Source organism: Leucopleurus acutus (assembly GCF_964270905.1).
Source record: "Leucopleurus acutus genome assembly, chromosome: 16".
NCBI classification, from domain to species: domain Eukaryota; kingdom Metazoa; phylum Chordata; class Mammalia; order Artiodactyla; family Delphinidae; genus Leucopleurus; species Leucopleurus acutus.
In genome coordinates this window covers 9,366,432-9,382,680 of record NC_139158.1, presented here as the reverse complement: position 1 = coordinate 9,382,680, position 16,249 = coordinate 9,366,432, and the positions used below count along the sequence as shown (strand labels likewise).

Genomic DNA, 16,249 nt, shown 5'->3' with positions numbered 1-16,249 from the left:
TTGCCAGCCAGCCAGGTCCTGACCGGCCACGTGACACAGCTGGGGCCCAGGACTCAGAAACGTCTCAAGACTGCTTCTGCCCCTAGACCCAGGACTCTGGCAGGGGGCAGATGGTCAAGGGTTGTGGGCCGGGCTCAGGTTACCCAGTTAGACAGTAGGCTGGGGTGGGGATGGGGGCCCACCTGAAACCACCTTTGAAATGCTACTCTTCTGAATCACCACCATGACATCAACCCTCTTCCCCTTTATCCACCAGTTCTAGAAAAACTTCCTACCTGATCTCCTTCAAGGACCCCTCCCAGGCCTTGGACCAACCCCCCTCCAGGGCTCAGATGTTCTCATCATGCCCCTATTGACTATGCTGGCAACAAATGATCACACCACCTGGTGTGCTTAGAGTCCCCAGCGATCTCAAAGTCCTCCTCAGATTAGAACAAAACACCTGCCCATCACCAGGCTGGCTCAAGATGGGGGCCACTTCATTAGGCAAGGCATTTATGAGGCCATGGAGTTAGGATGCATCCTACTGTACTGACTCCATCAGGCTTGTCCTAAGGAGGTGGGGGAGAAGCCAGTGGATCCCTGGCTAGCCCAGGTGCCATGTCCTGGAGGGGGCACTGACCCAGCTACCAGCTGAGCCTACACCTAAGCCTGAGCTAGTGCTTGAATCTCTCCATAATCATTCAGTAAAATTACTATTGCACTTTGCGCCAGATGAACAAAACACGACCCAGGTCCTTCAGGAGCCCCCAGCCTATGGTGGACACATAGGAGTCCAGACTCTGACAAATGTTTTGAGAACATGAGGTGGAAGAGATTAGTTTCAACTGGGAAAAGCTGGGAAGGCTTGAGGAAGAGGTGGCAGTTATCCTGGACCTTAAAAGACATGGAGGACTTGGGCAACTGGTTATCTGGAAAGTGGACACAGCATCCCAGTGGGAAGCGGTGTGGGAAAGGACCTGAAGGGAGGTGTGCAGTATAGTCCTTGGGGGTGCCTGGCACTGCGCAGCTTGTGGGATCTTAGTTCCCCGACCAGGGATTGAACTCGAGCCCTCAGCAGTGAGAGGACGGAGTCCTAACCACTGGATCACCAGGAAATTCCCCCTGACCGTTTCTGAGTAGAAGAATGCTGTAGAAAGAGCAGCTACTCTTGCAGCTGCTGAAGGCTGGACTGCTGTGGAAGCCAGCTGAGACCTGAGACAATGTCGCCACTGCCACCACTACCCCAGACTGGTCAGAGAAGATGGCAGCCAGTCAGTGCTCCAAAAGGAGGCGACTTCCCTGCACGATGTGCTGAGGGGGGTGGGAAATAAAGGTCTTATTTATTTCTCTGCTGGTAAATGGGGGGCGGAGGTGAGCAGATCTGAACCATTTCAGCTCAGTGCAGCAAATGCCCCCTTTAGTACAAACACCTGGCCTCCCACCTTGACTCGCAGACCAGAGGTTACGTTATACCGCTTGTAAAAGTTATTTGCCTCAGTTTCCTCATCAGTAAAGGGCGGGAGCGGGGGTCGAAGGGCGGGTTGGAAATGACCTCTAGAGTCTCTCCTAGCTCTTTCTAGAGTAGACTTCAGGATTAGTAAGAGGTGCTCCGTCCAGCCTGCCTGGGCCCCCAGCTATAGAGCACGGCGGCTCCAAGCTGACGCCTCGACGACGGGAGCCACTCATGGCGCCCCTCGCCTGCGACCGCCAGCGGCACAGAAAATACAGCATCCGGATCAGGCCAGGTGCGGGGTCCGCAGCGGGCCCAGGCAGCGCCTCCTCGGCTTGGCAAGGATCTGCCCCGCGGCGAGGGTTCAAGCCCCAAACCCAGCACGTCACGAGCTGCGGGAACGTGATTCCCAAAACTCAGGCTCCGACTCCCCGCAAGAATTCTGCGCGGGGAGAGGCCGGGCGGAGCTTAGCAGGGCGGGGCCAGGGTATTGGTTGGCTCCGCCCAGGGCGTGGCCAGTTACGGTGCTCTCGCCTGTGGGCGTGGTGCCCACAGGGTTTCGTAGTGACGCAAGGGGCGGAGCCTGGGGTGGGGACAGTTTTCCGGGATTACGTAAGGAAACGTGAGCGAAGGAGGGGCGCTCCGCGATAGGGGGCGGGGAGAAGGCGGAGCTCCAGTCGGAATTGGGCGGGGCTCCGAGCGAGGCGGAGCCGGGGGACACCACGAGGTGCGCGCCGGGAAGGGGATCCGGGAGATGCTCCGCTGGGCCAGCGCTTGGAGGCTCCCCCATAGGGGCCTCGGCCCCTCCAGTCCCAGCTTCTCCAGAGTGCCTGTCGCACCCAGCAGCAGCCAAGGCGGCACCGAGCCGAGGTCAGTCAAGGGTGTCAGGTGCAAGTTCGTCCTTCGCCCCTCCCCCTCCAGTCCAACCCAGATGGCTCCACTTCCTCCGCTTGGGCCCGCCCTCTCCCAGGCCGCTTCGCCAGCCGGCTCAGACCCTTCCCCTACCCTTGCTCCTCCCGCCAGGCCGGTGCCGCTTTCCTACAGACTTCTGGACGGGGAGGCAACCCGCCCGCCCCTCGTCTTTCTGCATGGGCTCTTCGGCTGCAAAACCAACTTCAACTCCATCGCCAAGGCCCTGGCCCAGCAGACAGGCCGGAGGGTGAGCTTCCGGGAGAGGCGGGGACCCGAGGGAGGTGGGGCCTTGGTGGGCGGGGCCCTAGAGGAGGCCGAGGTATGGCCAGCTTCTCTGTCCTCAGCGCTGGGAGTGGCAGGTCCTTCTCGGCAGAAATTAAAGAAGAGATTGACCTTCTAAGGCTGGAGGCCCCAGGGCAGACCCAGGCCCTAGATGAACCCCATTCATTCCCTCGTGCTTTCACCCATCCAGTCCTTCATTCGTGTTACAGGTCTAAGTGCTGCACCCTAACCTAGGCTCTGCTGTCAAATGCCTAACCACCAATACCCTACCCCCTAAGGGGGCCAGACCCAGCTTGTTCACCAGGGATGACAGGGGGCTTTCCACCTCGTACAGCAGCCCGTCCTGCTGTGCTCCAGCTGTTGCCAATTCTTGGTGTCTGCTTTCTCAGGAGTTGCCACCCAGCTAGGCCATACCTCCAGAGACGTGGTCACACTCCTTGGGCCTTCTGGCACAGTGGCTCCAGGTTCGTCATCTGGGCCTCCAAGGTCTGAGAACTGGGCCTTCTCACCTTTCGGGCCCTTCTTCCCCTTCTGGATCTCCCCACCACCCCAGGCTCTCCACCTCCCTCAGCCTGCAGATCTGCCAGGCTTTTGGCTATGCCCTGAATGTGGATGCCAGAGCTGCCCGCCTCGCCCACTCCCCAGGTGCTGACAGTGGATGCTCGGAACCATGGTGACAGCCCCCACAGCCCAGACATGAGCTACGAGGCCATGAGCCAGGATCTGCAGGACCTCCTGCCCCAGCTGGGCCTAGTGCCCTGCGTCCTCATTGGCCACAGCATGGGAGGCAGGACAGCCATGCTGCTCGCACTTCAGAGGGTGAGCCGTCTCTATCCAGGGCTTCTTCCCATCCACTGTAGACCCTGCGTGCCCAGCAGGCAACCTGGAACTCCAGTGAGCCTTGGATGGCCAAGTTCAGGATCCAGGAACTAGGCCTGAGACCTGCTATGCCTGCCCTAAGGTCCCTAGTCTGATTCTCTCCCACAGCCAGAGCTGGTGGAGCGCTTGATTGCCGTGGACATCAGCCCAGTGGAGAGCCCGTCCAGCTTGAACTTTCCAAACTACGTGGCAGCCATGAGGGCCATAGACATCCCGGATGAGGCGTCCCTCTCTGGTGCCCGAAAACTGGTGGATGAGAAGCTCAGCTGTGTTATCCAGGTAATACACCCAATCCCCTGTATGGTGTTGTGGGCAAAGGAAGAGTGGCGGCCCCGGGCCTCACAAGGAGTCCCTCCCACCCGCAACTGCTGGACCCCCACAGAGCATAAGTATGCGGCAGTTCCTGCTCACCAACCTGGTGGAGGTGGACGGGCGCTTTATGTGGAGGGTGAACTTGGATGCCTTGGCCCAGCACTTGGACAAGATCTTGAACTTCCCACCACGACGAGAAACCTACTCTGGGCCATCCCTCTTCCTCCTGGGTGGAAACTCTCAATTCGTGCTGTAAGCCAGGCTGGGTGGTGGGAGGGGCATACCTGACTTATCCAGCCCCCAGCCTGGGGAGGGCTGGGGTGTGGGCAGGGGGTGCCTGAAAACCCAGAAACACCACTAGGCAGGTGGACTCACGTGGCTCTCCATCCCTCCCCGCTTGGCCTCCACTTCTCTCCTTCTCTCTCCATCTTCCTACTTTGACTCCCTCTCGGTGGCCTTCTCTCCGGCGGACAGTCCCAGCCACCACCCTGAGATTAGACGGCTCTTCCCTCGGGCCCAGATGCAGACCGTGCCTAACGCTAGCCACTGGGTCCACAGCGACTGCCCGCAGGACTTCATGGCTGCAGTCCGAGACTTCCTGGCCTAAGAAAGGCCAGAAGGGGACACAAAACCCCAGGCTTCAAGGCCCTGCGGGCTGCTCCTTGTTTCTGCACAGAAGGACTCAGGTGGGCACTGAGAGGGCACAAGGATGCGTCGGGGGTGTGTCAGACCTTAAACTTTAATGAATAAAGTTACTCTTCCCAAGGTCTTGGGCTGAGCTCTCTCACCGCCAGCGTCCCCACCAACGCAGGGGGAATCTGACCCAGGGGGTCCTGGCAGTTCCAGGGTCCATGGGGGCTCCCAGAGCGCCCCTGGACTCTCTCTGCAGCTGACTCTCGACCTGCTGCCTCACCATCCACTGCATGTCATCCTGGGGGCAGGAGAGCAGGTTCAGGGGCCAGGCTTGTGCCCGTCTGGCCCAGCCCCCTGGGCCCGGCCGGCAGGTCCACCCTACCTCCCAGGCCTCCACCTCCTGCTTCAGTCTCAGCTTCTCCTCCAGAACTTCCAGCAGCTGGGCCTCCACAGCTCGCAACTTGGCTTTGAATATGTCCAGCTCAGCCTCCACTGCCCGTTTCCTGAGGGGGCAGAGAGAGCAGCCTGGGCGTCAGAGCCTGCAGATCTGGTTCTGGGCCCTGGGGGTGGACAAGTATGGCCACAGCCCCCGCCTTGTGACAGAGTGGGTATTTGTGTGGCTTTTCTTCCAGGAATGCCTGATGTCCCCCCTTCCCCTCCTGGCAGGACAGAGCCTGAGGGTGAGCCAGCCACCACCCTCCCATCCCCCACAAGCAGCTTCCTCTCACTTGGCAATGGCTTCATCCCGCTCCCGGAGGACCTGGTCCAGCGAGGGCTCTGTCTGGGTGTCCCCCAGCGCTCCAGCCACTTGGGATTCTGGGCTCTGTGGTAGGGTAACAGAGGAGGGAGTAGTGGTTTGCGGCTTGCCTGGATGAGGTGCCCCACTTGGCTTTTCCGCCCTGGCCTTGGCCCTGAGGCTGATGTCAGGAGGGGAAGGGTCTGAGACGTTCTGTACCTGCCCCCCAGTGCCCCGGTCTCGTGGGCAGGGGACTGCATCTTGCTGAGGGGTTAGTAGGTGTGGCCCCTTCCCACCTAAAGGAAAGCAGAGGGGGCAGGGTGTTTGGACCGCCCCCCTCCACCCCACAAGAGGAAAGGAATTCTCACCTGATCCCCAGGAAAGAGACAAGGTGACTTCAGAAGGACACTTACCCCTCGAGGGCCCCAGACTGAGAGGGTGGCCTGGTGACTGGGACTCTTGTCAGCAGGGTGGGGCAGGCGGAGGACGTGGCCCTTTGCCCTCCCTTCCTGTCAAGGCACTCCCTGTGAGGCTCCGCCCCGGGTAGGCTGACCATGCCCCTGCCTCCACTCCCGGATCCTGGAACCCTCCAGCCAGACCCAGAGTTTCTTCACCCATTCCTTGTCCAGGTATGCGTGCCCCTCACCTCAAGGGGGCGCACTACTCACATCAGGAGATAAGAAAGGAGTGAGAGCCGGATGACGTCAACGCTGAGAGACAGGTGCCCCAGTCCCCCATGCTGAGGAGTTGGCATCTTGGAAGCTTGAGTGGCATCACCACACATACAACCGTAATCTTAGCTCAGCAGAAAACAGAAGGGCAAAAGTTTAACCGTTCCTGGCAAATGCCTCCTAACACATTGAACCGTCCATCCCCCCTAACAATATCCTCCAGTATTCCCATAATAGTGCTGATTATTCCTCCAGTATTCCCAACATTCTGATCCTGGAGTGTGGGTGGAGGTGCTGTGCTCTGAGGGGGGGCGGGCAGGGGAAGTCTCAGAATCTCAGTATCCCACACCCCCCCTCGATGTGACCATTGAGAGCACAAGTAACCTCAAACGTGTAAGAGGGCCTCCCCACTGACAGGCCTTTGCAGCAAGGTTCCATCTTGGGGATTAGACCCTCAACCCCACTCTAAATAGTACATACTTCCTCCAAGACCCCCCAGGAAGCTCCCTGCAGACGTGACTCCTGGTTTGTCTGGGTCCCACTCAACCGGGTGCACCTCTAACAGCCAGACTCCAGTTTCTTTGGTTGAACCCAGGTGAAGAGGTGGAATTGAGCTGTACCCCCAAAAACCCCTTTTGTGGAGGAGATTCATTCATTGTGTTTCTGGAGGCTGCTGTATGTCATGATCCAGACAGGACCTCTGCTCTCGGATCTCTGGGGCTAGCAGGGATGAAGCACAGATATAGTCAGAAAAGGGTGTCAGGGAGTCCAGGGACAGTGGGAGCACAAAGACCCCTCACATCCAGTCACGGGGGTTCCACAGGAGCTTGTCCAATAATGAATCCCGCAGGCCAGCAGGAGTCAGCCAGAAAGGTCTAACACTCATGCCAGGCATTTCTTTTATCTTAACTTTTTACTTTGAAGCAATTTCAAACTGCTCTTCAATGTCAAAATATATATATATATATATATATATATATATATATCCTTTTAGGGTTAAAAAAACTAATATGGTATCAAACATCGCACCCAGTTGTCACATCTCTCTGGTCTCCCTCAATTTAGAACAATTTGCAGCCTTTCTTTGAATTTTGACCTTGACATGTTTGAAAATTACAGGGAACTTATCTTGTAGACTGTCCTTCAATTTGGGTTTGTCCATTTCTTTCTCACAATTAGACCACTGTTATATATTTTGGGCAGAAATATCACAAAAACGATGCTGTGCTTTTTTTTTTTTTTTTTTTTTTTTTTTTTTTTTTTTTTTTGGCCATGCTGCACAGCTTGCGGGATCTTAGTTCCCTGACCAGGGATTGAACCCAGGCCATGGCAGTGAAAGCGCTGAGTCCTAATCACTGGACCGCGAGGGAACTCCTGATGCTGTGTTCTTGTATTCAGTATCATTTGGAACCATGACGCCTGGTGCTGGTAATGTTGATCACTTGATCATAATTAGTAGGTATTGGGGAAGGGAGGTACTTTAAGACTATGAAACACCCTTTTCTTCATCCCACTTTCACCCATAGGTTTCAGCATCCATTGATGTTTCTTGCCTGAATTAATTATTAATACAATGGTTTGCAAATGGTGATTTTCCAATTTTATCATTTCTTCTACATTTATTAGTCGGCCTTCTATTATAAAAAACTTTTTCTTCACCCCCATTTATTTATTCATTTACTTATTTATCAGATGAACTTGTGATTTCCTAATTTATTCCATAGGTTATAATCCATTCCTATCATTTATTTTGATGCTTAAATTGTCCCGGGATTGGTCAACGGGTGCCCCTTGCTGACCTCTTGTCATTTTGATGTGTCGCATCATTCTTTGGACACGTCCATTCTTTTCTGGCTCAATAAGATATTCCAGGTTCATCTTGTTTTTCCCTGCCCCAGCCCTAGGATTAGCCATTTCAACAAGAATACCTGTTTCTTTTTGCTGGAGAATAATATTTAGAAACCAAGATCTGGGTGTTAGTTGTGCTCAATGCAATTAGGGTAACCTCTACTGCCAGGCCCACTCAGTAGACACATGTTTATATACACACATAAACATACACATTTATACCTATGTTTATTCCTTTATCTGTGTGATGGTTAATTTTATACGTCAACCTTACTGAGCTGCTGGATGCCCAGATACCTGGTTAAATATTACCTCTGGGTGTGTCTGTGAGGGTGTTTCCAGAAGAGGTTAGCATTTGACTTGGTGGCCTGGGTAAAGCAGGTGGCCCTCCCTGATGTGGGCGGGCACCATCCAATTCATTGAGGGCCTGAATAGAACAAAAAGGCAGAGCAAGGTTGAATTCTCTCTTTCGGACTGTTGAGCTAGACTTGGTCTTCTGCCCTTGAACTGGTACTTGCACCGTTACAGCTCCCTGGTTCTCAGGCCTTCTGTCTGAGTCTGGAACTCCACCACCCTGCTTTCCAAGTCTCCAGCTTGCAGACAGCAGATTGTGAGACTTCTCAGCCTCCATAATTGCGTGAGTCAATCCCTCATAATAAGTCTCTTTCTCTATATTTATCCTATTGGTTCTGGTTCTCCGAAAACCCAAACTAATACAATTTCCATATATTGAAAAATAGTTTCCATTCAGACCTTAAATTCCAATGGCACAGGGTTCATCCTAGCTTTCCCCCTTTCCAGATTTTTACTTCCTTTTCCGCAATTGTCTTCAATATATTTTATAATTTGTTCAGTCTCCCTATAGGTAGCTAATCCTCTGAGACAACAGGCTGCCCCCGACTTAGATGCCCTCCTTACATGGGGGTGGGTCTGGCAGGACTGCCTTCCCATCCCACTCCAGTGCCATCTGCATGCATGGTCCTGGCTGCCACTGGGCTATCAAACATTTCTAAGACTTTTATATTCGTTCATTCTACAGATATTTATTGAGCACCTCCTATGCTTCAGGCATGTTTCCAAGTGACAGACATAAAACTGGAAGATAGACAAAGTTCCCTGACCACCGGAGCTCACATTCTAGGGAAGGGAGATAGACAATAAACAATAAATAAATGAGTATACCAGATGGTAAGAAGTGCTGTGAAGAAAAAGAAAGCAGGGCAAGAGAATGATAAAAGACTAGGAGATTGCTATTTTATATAATTCTGTACTACCCTAGGGAGATCACAAATATTAACCTACCACTGAGATGAAAGATAACCGTTCTCATGACTTGGAATAATTTTTCCAGCAACAGCATCATTCATAGATTCAAAAAGCTCTGGGTTCCCCTGATGGTTCAGTGATTAAGATTCCACACTTCCACCTCAGGGGGCACGGGTTCAATCCCTGGTCGGGGAAGTTGCACATGCCATGCAGTGCAGCCAAAAAAAAAAAAGAGTTCTGTATTTCCAAGCACAAGTGAAGATGACACATTCGAGAAAACTGTATCAGGGAACTCAAAGGAGATGCTAGGGATGACACATGACATGACAATGAGAAGCAGAAATACAAGTGAAGGGTTTGAATGAACTTTCACAAACCGTGAGCGTGGAAAAGAATTGTTTTGAAATAAAATTATTTGTAAATATATGTGATTTAAAGTATTTCCATTTTAAATGTTTTCACTAAATATTACTAGGGAGCCGCTTATTTCATTTGCACCCCTAAATGTTTTAATTAGACTATTGAGCCAAATTTCTTTCTTAAAAATCTTCTCATTGGGAAAAGGAGGGCAATGTATTCAGGCATATAGTCAATTCCATCACAAATACCTTAAATATCACACACTGAGCAGTGAGACTCATTCCCCAGCTGCCTACTGCCCGTATCTCCCTCCTCTGCTGCACCCCCAGGATGGCTGAGCCCAGGCCTCAAGACTGAGCTAGAAGATGGTGGGCTGGGGTTAGGGAGTCTGGAAGGGGGAAGGAGAGCTGCCTGCTGGGCAGGGCTGGACTTTGTGGTCAAAACAGCTTGGATTTGCAGGGCTAGGTGGCTTACAAACCATGTCACCCAACCTTCAGTACCTGGTTTGTGTTTACCTCTCTGAGCCTCATCGTCCTCATCTGTGAAATGGAACTAAAGGAGGGCCTTCCTGATAGGGTCACAGTAAGAGTGACCCTTACACAATGGCCAGCACTTTGTACAATAATGGGCCAGGGCCAGACTTCCCAGGGGAGGAGAAAGAGGGAGTAAATCTGCCAGAAAGCAGCAGAAAAGCCACAACAGGAGAACATCAGGAACACACACACACACACACACGCACGCACACACGCACGCACGCGCACACACAGACACGCACTCTCCCCAGCCTCAGAGCCTGGGTTGGCTGGCCCTTCCTGCTCTGAGCCCCTCACAACTCTGCCCCGGGGACAGAATTCCTGAATTCTACACAAGCTGCCTCCCCTTCCGCCTCCAGACCCCGAAAGCCGATATACTTCCACATCATTGTCTTGTCACTGTCAGGGTGTCTCTCACACCAGCCCGGGAGTTTCTGGAGGACAGGTAGTGACTGTCATCATCCCAACCTGGGCACACAGGTGCTCAGCCGTGAGGGCGTGGGCAAGGCAACACCGGCCTTGCCCAGCAGGTGGCAGCAGTTCCCAATATTAGGGGTCCCCACTCCCACCCTCCCCGCTGTTGGGATGGAAACCCCAAACTGTGCTGGGGCGAGGATGCTCCCAGACGCCCAGCCTTTCCTTTAGTGCTCCTTTATAGGAACACGCCTCATTCAAGCATCCAAGTGTTTACAGCTCAGTCTGCAAACACACTTTCTGTGCCAGCCCTGGGGAATCGACAAGAACATGACCCCGTTCCTTCCCTTTATGTGTCCCCATCTAATGAGGGGACAGACACTTAACACACACTATATGCACACAGGACGATAGTGCTATAGTCGGGATAAATACAGGCCTTTGTGGGACCACGCAGAAGGAGTCCAAAGCTCATTCTTGGGTGGTCAGAGACAAATTCTTGGAGGAGGTGATGTCTAGCGGGGAAGGACTAGAAGTCATTGGCCAGCTGCATGGGGAGGAGGAGAAAAGAGGGAGAAGAGGGCCCCAGGCATGTGCAGGTCAGGCATTAAGGCTGCTCACAGGGTGGGAGGGAAGGTGGCCTCCAAGAAGAGAGGCAGGGCCAGACCACAAAGGACCTGGAAAGCTATATTGTGGTACCAGCATTTCCCCGCTCCTCAAGGAAAAAAGGAAACCTGAACAAGTAGAGGGGTGCAGAATGCCAGTGTTGGGGCACAGTGACGCCCCTTTAACGAGAGTGGGGAGAGGGCTCTACAGAACATTGCTCTGGACTGAATCTCCATCAATTAACCACATTAAAGAATGGGAGTGATGTGTGTGGTGGGGACTGCCTGGTTCCCACAGGGACGAAGCCCTGCTCTCTCACTGTCCATGTCCCTGTTCACAGCTTTGCCCCAGAATGCCCTTCCCCCATTCTCCACCTGGCCACCTCCTACTCATCCTTTAAGCCCCAAGTCAAATGCCCCACCTCTGCAAAGTGGTCCCTGATCCCAGGGAGGTGGCTGCTCGGGTGCTCATTGGCGCCTTGTGCAGCAGCTTCTCCTTTAGCTCCTGCCATGGTTCTGGGTCCTCTGTCTCTGGCCATCCTTCACCTGTCAGTTTCATCTTCAGCCCTTCACCTTCTTCCATAGACACAGACACACACCCACACACACACACATATGCACACACTTCCCTAGACTGTGGCCCACAACTTCCATTTCCACCCCAAGCCAGACTCCTCCTGCCTTCCAAGTCTCCAGCCTGTGTGCCACACTAACTCCTCATTGACTGTCTGCCTGTCTCCTCTGGATGTCAGGGCAGAAACCTTAAATAGTACACATCCTGGTCGAACCCCTCTCCCAGGTGCCAGTTCTGTGCTTATCGGCACGTGGTCAGTCACAGGGCCTGTGGCTTCTAGTTCATAATATCTGTCACTGTTTTGTTTTGTTTTAAATAAATTTGTTTGTTTGTTGTTTTTTTTTTGGCTGCGTTGGGTCTTCGTTGCTGCGCATGGGCTTTCCTTTTAGTTGCAACGAGCGGGGGCTACTCTTTGTTGCGGTGCACAGGCCTCTCATTGCTGTGGCTTCTCTTGTTGCGGAGCACGGGCTCTAGGCGCGTGGGCTTCAGTAGTTGTGGCACATGGGCTCAGTAGTTGTGGCTCGCGGGCTCTAGAGCGCAGTCTCAGTAGTTGTGGTACACAGGCTTAGTTGCTCCACGGCATGTGGGATCTTCCCGGACCAGGGCTCGAACCCGCATCCCCTGCATTGGCAGGCAGATTCTTAACCACTGCCACCAGGGAAGCCTCTGTCACTGTTTTAATGTTTTACAACAAACATATTCTTTTCATAATTGAAATAAAGTGTAGTCGTATTAAATCTCTCTCTCTCTCTCTCTCTTTTTTTCTTGGCCACATGGCTTGCGGGATCTGAGTTCCCTGACCAGGGATCGAACCCGTGCCCCCTGCAGTGGAAGCACGGAGTCCTAACTATAGCTACTGGACGGCCAGAGAATTCCCTTAAATAAATCTCCTGAATGCCTTTGATCCTTCTCTCCAGCCGATGGGTCCTGCTCTTGTTCACACAGTCCCAGTCTCTCTCCTGGACAACACAGCAGCCTTCCAGCTGGCCTCCATGCTGCTATAGATGAACCTCTTCCCTTGCTTTAAGACCATCTATGGTGGCCTCTTCCAGCCTGGACCTCTCCCAAAAATTCCAGATTCCTATGGGCAGTGGCCTACTTGCCCTCCCTGGTGGGATGTCTAATGGGCCACTCAAACTTAAGGGTCCAAACCCCGAATCCTATTACCACCTGCCACCCACCTGCCACCTGCTCCTTCTCTAGTTTTTCCTCCATCTTTGCAAATGGCAACACCATCTTTCCATGTATTCAGGGCAAAAAACTTGACTCCAGGCATCCTTGATGCCTCTCTTTCTCTCAGTTGGCTCTACCTTTAAAACGTATCCAGGGGAGCTCCCTGGTGGTCCAGTACTTAGGGCTTGGCGCTTTTACTGCTGTGGCCCAGGTTCAATCCCTGGTTGGGGAACTAAGATCCTGCAAGCCACGTGGCACAGCCAAAACATAAAATAAAATAAAATAAATAAAAATAAAATGTATCCAGGATGTGACCACTTCTCATCACCACCATTGTATCACCTTTGGCCCAGCTGCCTGCGTGATCACAACAACTTCCTAAATACGTCCCTGCTTCCTCCCGTGTCCCCTTCCGTCTGTTCTCCACTCAGCAATCAGAGCAATCCTGCTGAAGCCCAAGATGCATCAGGTACCTTCTCTCTTCAAAACCCTCTGGGGGCTCCCATCACCCTCAGAATCAAAGCCAAGGGACACACAGTCAATTCCAACGCCCCTCCCTCGAGTCCTCTGACTTCACCTCCTTGGAGCTCTTCTTCACCCACCACACTCCAGGCATCCTCACCTCCTTGCTGTCTCTCCGATATGCTAGGCACACTCCCTGCTCCTGGTCATTGCACTTGATGTTTCCTCTGCCCAGAATGCTCCTCCCCCAGAGACCTACATGCCTCACTCCCTCACCTCCTTTATTTATTTATTTAGAAAAAAAAGGTTTTTTTAATTTATTTTATTTTTGGCTGCGTTGGGTCTTCATTGCTGTGCGCGGGCTTTCTCTAGTTGCGGCGAGTGGTGGTTACTCTTCATTGCCATGCGCGGGCTTCTCATTGCGGTGGCTTCTCTTGTTGCGGAGCACAGGCTCCAGGCGCGCGGGCTTCAGTAGTTGTGGCATGCGGGCTCTAGAGCGCAGGCTCAGTAGTTGTGGTGCACGGGCTTAGTTGCTCCGTGGCATGTGGGATCTTCCTGGACCAGGGCTCGAACCCATGTCCCCTCCATTGGCAGGTGGATTCTTAACCACTGCACCACCAGGGAAGCCCCTCTCACCTCCTTTATTATTATTATTATTTTTTTTTGCGGTACGCGGGCCTGTCACTGCTGTGGTCTCTCCCGTTGCGGAGCACAGGCTCCGGACGCGCAGGCTCAGCGGCCATGGCTCACGGGCCCAGCCGCTCCGCGGCATGTGGGATCTTCCCAGACCAGGGCTCGAACCCGTGTCCCCTGCATCGGCAGGCGGACTCTCAACCACTGCACCACCAGGGCAGCCCTACCCCCTCACCTCCTTTAAATATGTACTCAAGTGGCAACTTCTCAGCAAGGCCCTCCTTGACCACCTGATTTAAAGCTGGAATCCTGCCTCAAACCCGGCACCCTACTCCTTCTGTCCTGCTTTATCTTCTTCATAATATATTATCACCGTCATGTATGTTATTTTCTTGTTTGTCATCTCTCTCCTCTACTAGAACCCATGGAGGGCAAGGACTTTGGTTTTCTGCCATGTCCCTAACGTCTAGAATAGTCAGCACATAGTAGATGCTTTTTGATTAAGGGAATGAAAGTCGGACCCTTGATTGCCTCCCCCCTTGTCTTCACAATGAAGTTTAACGTTCAAGGTCTCCCTCACTGGACTCATCTCCCACCCATGCTCATCCCCATACCTGAGCACTGCAGCAGGCTCCTGAGGTTCTCCAGTTGCTCTCCACCCTCAGCCCAGCGTCTGGGCACACTCCTTCTGTCTAGAATGCCTGCACCACTGCCTGCTGCAATGCCACTCCTTCAATATCCAGCTTGAATGTCACCGGCTCTGGGAAGCCACCCTGAATCCTTCACGTATTGCAACCATGTCTGTCTCTCCCACCACTCTAGGAGCACCTTAAGTGCAGAACAGTATCCCCAGAAGGTGCATTCCCAGGTAATGTTTGATGAATGAATGAGAGTAAGACCTGTATCAGAAAGGCAGTTTAAGTTGAAGGGCACACATTCATTCTCTATTCATTTTTCACGCTACCATTTAATATTCATCTCAATAAGTGATGCTTGGCATGACACCAGGATTCTCTAAGGGCAGCAGCTGTGTCTCCCCTTCCTGCCCTCTCCCCACAGGGCCAGACATTGGGCTCTGGGGCTGCACCCATGACTCACCCCACTGAGTCACCCTGCACAGAGGAAAGTGCTCTGAACCAGGAATCAGCAGCTTCCCTGCCATCTGTTCCCTGTAACCCTGGGCAAGTCCCTCTAGCAGGTGAGTTCTGGTCTCGCATCTGTCAAATGGGGCACCACCAACACTTGCTCTGTGGGACACTCAAGGTTGAGGTCTGGACAAGTGGAAGGGGTGTGGCTGCCTCTCATGCTAGGCTACGTGTGAGCTAGTCTTGGACCAGACTTTCCTGGGAAGGAGGGATGGCTGGAACAGTGTCTCCAGCCTGTCTGCCAGCCAGCTAACCTGTGCCCACAGTCTCGGAGAACTGCTGGGCCTGGACATACTGGTCAGCAGGGGGCTGGCCCAGCTCCAGAGCAACACCTTGGCAGCCCTGGGGAAGGGAAGGGGGAGTGCTTGGCTTGAGGTCAGAGCATCTGGGCCAGGGCACAGAGGGGGCAGCTGGGGGTGTGTGTGTGTGGCTGCCGCTCAACAAGATGCTGGCAGGGACCAGAAAAGAAGCATCTGCTACTGACTAGCCCCCAGCCACCACCCCTCCACAGTATGGAGAAGACCTTCCCATTAGTCCAGAGGAGCTCGGCCCCTGCTTAGCTACTCCCAGCTTCTAGCTAGGAAGTAGGATCTCAGGCCCGGGGCTGGGATGCAGGACTGGGAATACAGGGAAAGGGGAAAGAGATGGGTCTATAACTTAGATCACCTTCCCCCCAAATAGAGGGGTGCCTGCATCTTGCTGGGAGTGGAAACTAAAGGAAAAGTGGTGGTCACTCAGCATCAGACTGTGAACTGAGGAATCCTGGGGAAAGAAGGGGCCAGAGCCTGAGTCTGGATGAGATGCTGGGAGAAGGCAGGAAGGGTAGGGGCTCAAAGGCTGGAACTCTAGAGAGTTTTGGCTCGAGGAGGCTTTTGGAGGGGGATGCTGGAGGTCCCAAGGCAATAAAATTAAGGAGGGAGGTGGGGTCTAACCTCTAGCAAATCCCCGGGGATATGAGGGGCCCTGGGGGTGAAGAGCCAGGGTCCAGAAGGAGGGATGCTGAGCAGCTGAGTCGAGGGATGGGAGGAGGGAGGACGGAGTTGGGACGGGAGGGAGCAGAGACTCTGGGAACCGACCCCAGGCAGGGATCAGGCGGGCGTCGAGAACGCAGGGGGATGAGGTCCCTGGGCTGTGACTCTTCGGAGGACCTGGTTGGGTGTGGGAGAGGGTGGGTAGTGGGAGCGGGGAGCCAGAGTCCCAGAATTGGGCTCTGGGCTGGGACCCGCCAGGGCGGGGCGGGCGAGGGGCGGGGCCGGGCTGGGGGCTGGGGGCTGGGCCGGGGTCCCGGGGGCCGGGGCGGGGCCGGGCTGGCGCTGCGCAGCCGCGGGGCGGCCGCCGCGCATGCGGGGCTCACAGGGCTGCAGCCGGTGCCGCTGCCA

General features: G+C 53.9%; 2 protein-coding genes across 3 annotated transcripts; one reads left to right on the top strand and one right to left on the bottom strand.

The window, feature by feature from the left end:
* The first annotated feature begins 2,158 nt into the window (after window positions 1-2,158).
* On the top strand, window positions 2,159-4,552 carry ABHD11 (abhydrolase domain containing 11). Of its 2 annotated transcripts, XM_082856553.1 has the most exons (6): window positions 2,159-2,302; window positions 2,456-2,591; window positions 3,272-3,445; window positions 3,614-3,784; window positions 3,888-4,069; window positions 4,292-4,552. In XM_082856553.1, the coding sequence occupies exons 1-6, from the start codon at window positions 2,187-2,189 to the stop codon at window positions 4,422-4,424; spliced, it is 912 nt and encodes a 303-aa protein (XP_082712679.1). In that variant the 5' UTR covers window positions 2,159-2,186; the 3' UTR covers window positions 4,425-4,552. The 2 variants fall into 2 exon arrangements, with proteins under 2 accessions (XP_082712679.1, XP_082712678.1); XM_082856552.1 differs by having other exon boundaries at window positions 2,159-2,591; window positions 4,292-4,450.
* LOC309972948 (uncharacterized protein) lies at window positions 4,539-16,213 on the bottom strand (the record flags this gene model as incomplete). The annotated part of the gene is made up of 6 exons (XM_082856845.1): window positions 4,539-4,748; window positions 4,833-4,953; window positions 5,179-5,273; window positions 5,555-5,616; window positions 15,125-15,212; window positions 16,019-16,213. The coding sequence occupies 6 exons, from the start codon at window positions 16,211-16,213 to the stop codon at window positions 4,602-4,604; spliced, it is 708 nt and encodes a 235-aa protein (XP_082712971.1). The 3' UTR covers window positions 4,539-4,601.
* Window positions 16,214-16,249: the final 36 nt, after the last annotated feature.

Coding starts and splice junctions, on each gene's coding strand:
- ABHD11 (XM_082856552.1), top strand. CDS start 2,187: ATGCTCCGCTGGGCCAGCGCTTGGAGGCTCCCCCATAGGGGCCTCGGC. Junction 2,592..3,271: donor CCCAGCAGACAGGCCGGAGG/GTGAGCTTCCGG, acceptor CCCACTCCCCAG/GTGCTGACAGTGGATGCTCG. Junction 3,446..3,613: donor TGCTGCTCGCACTTCAGAGG/GTGAGCCGTCTC, acceptor TCTCTCCCACAG/CCAGAGCTGGTGGAGCGCTT.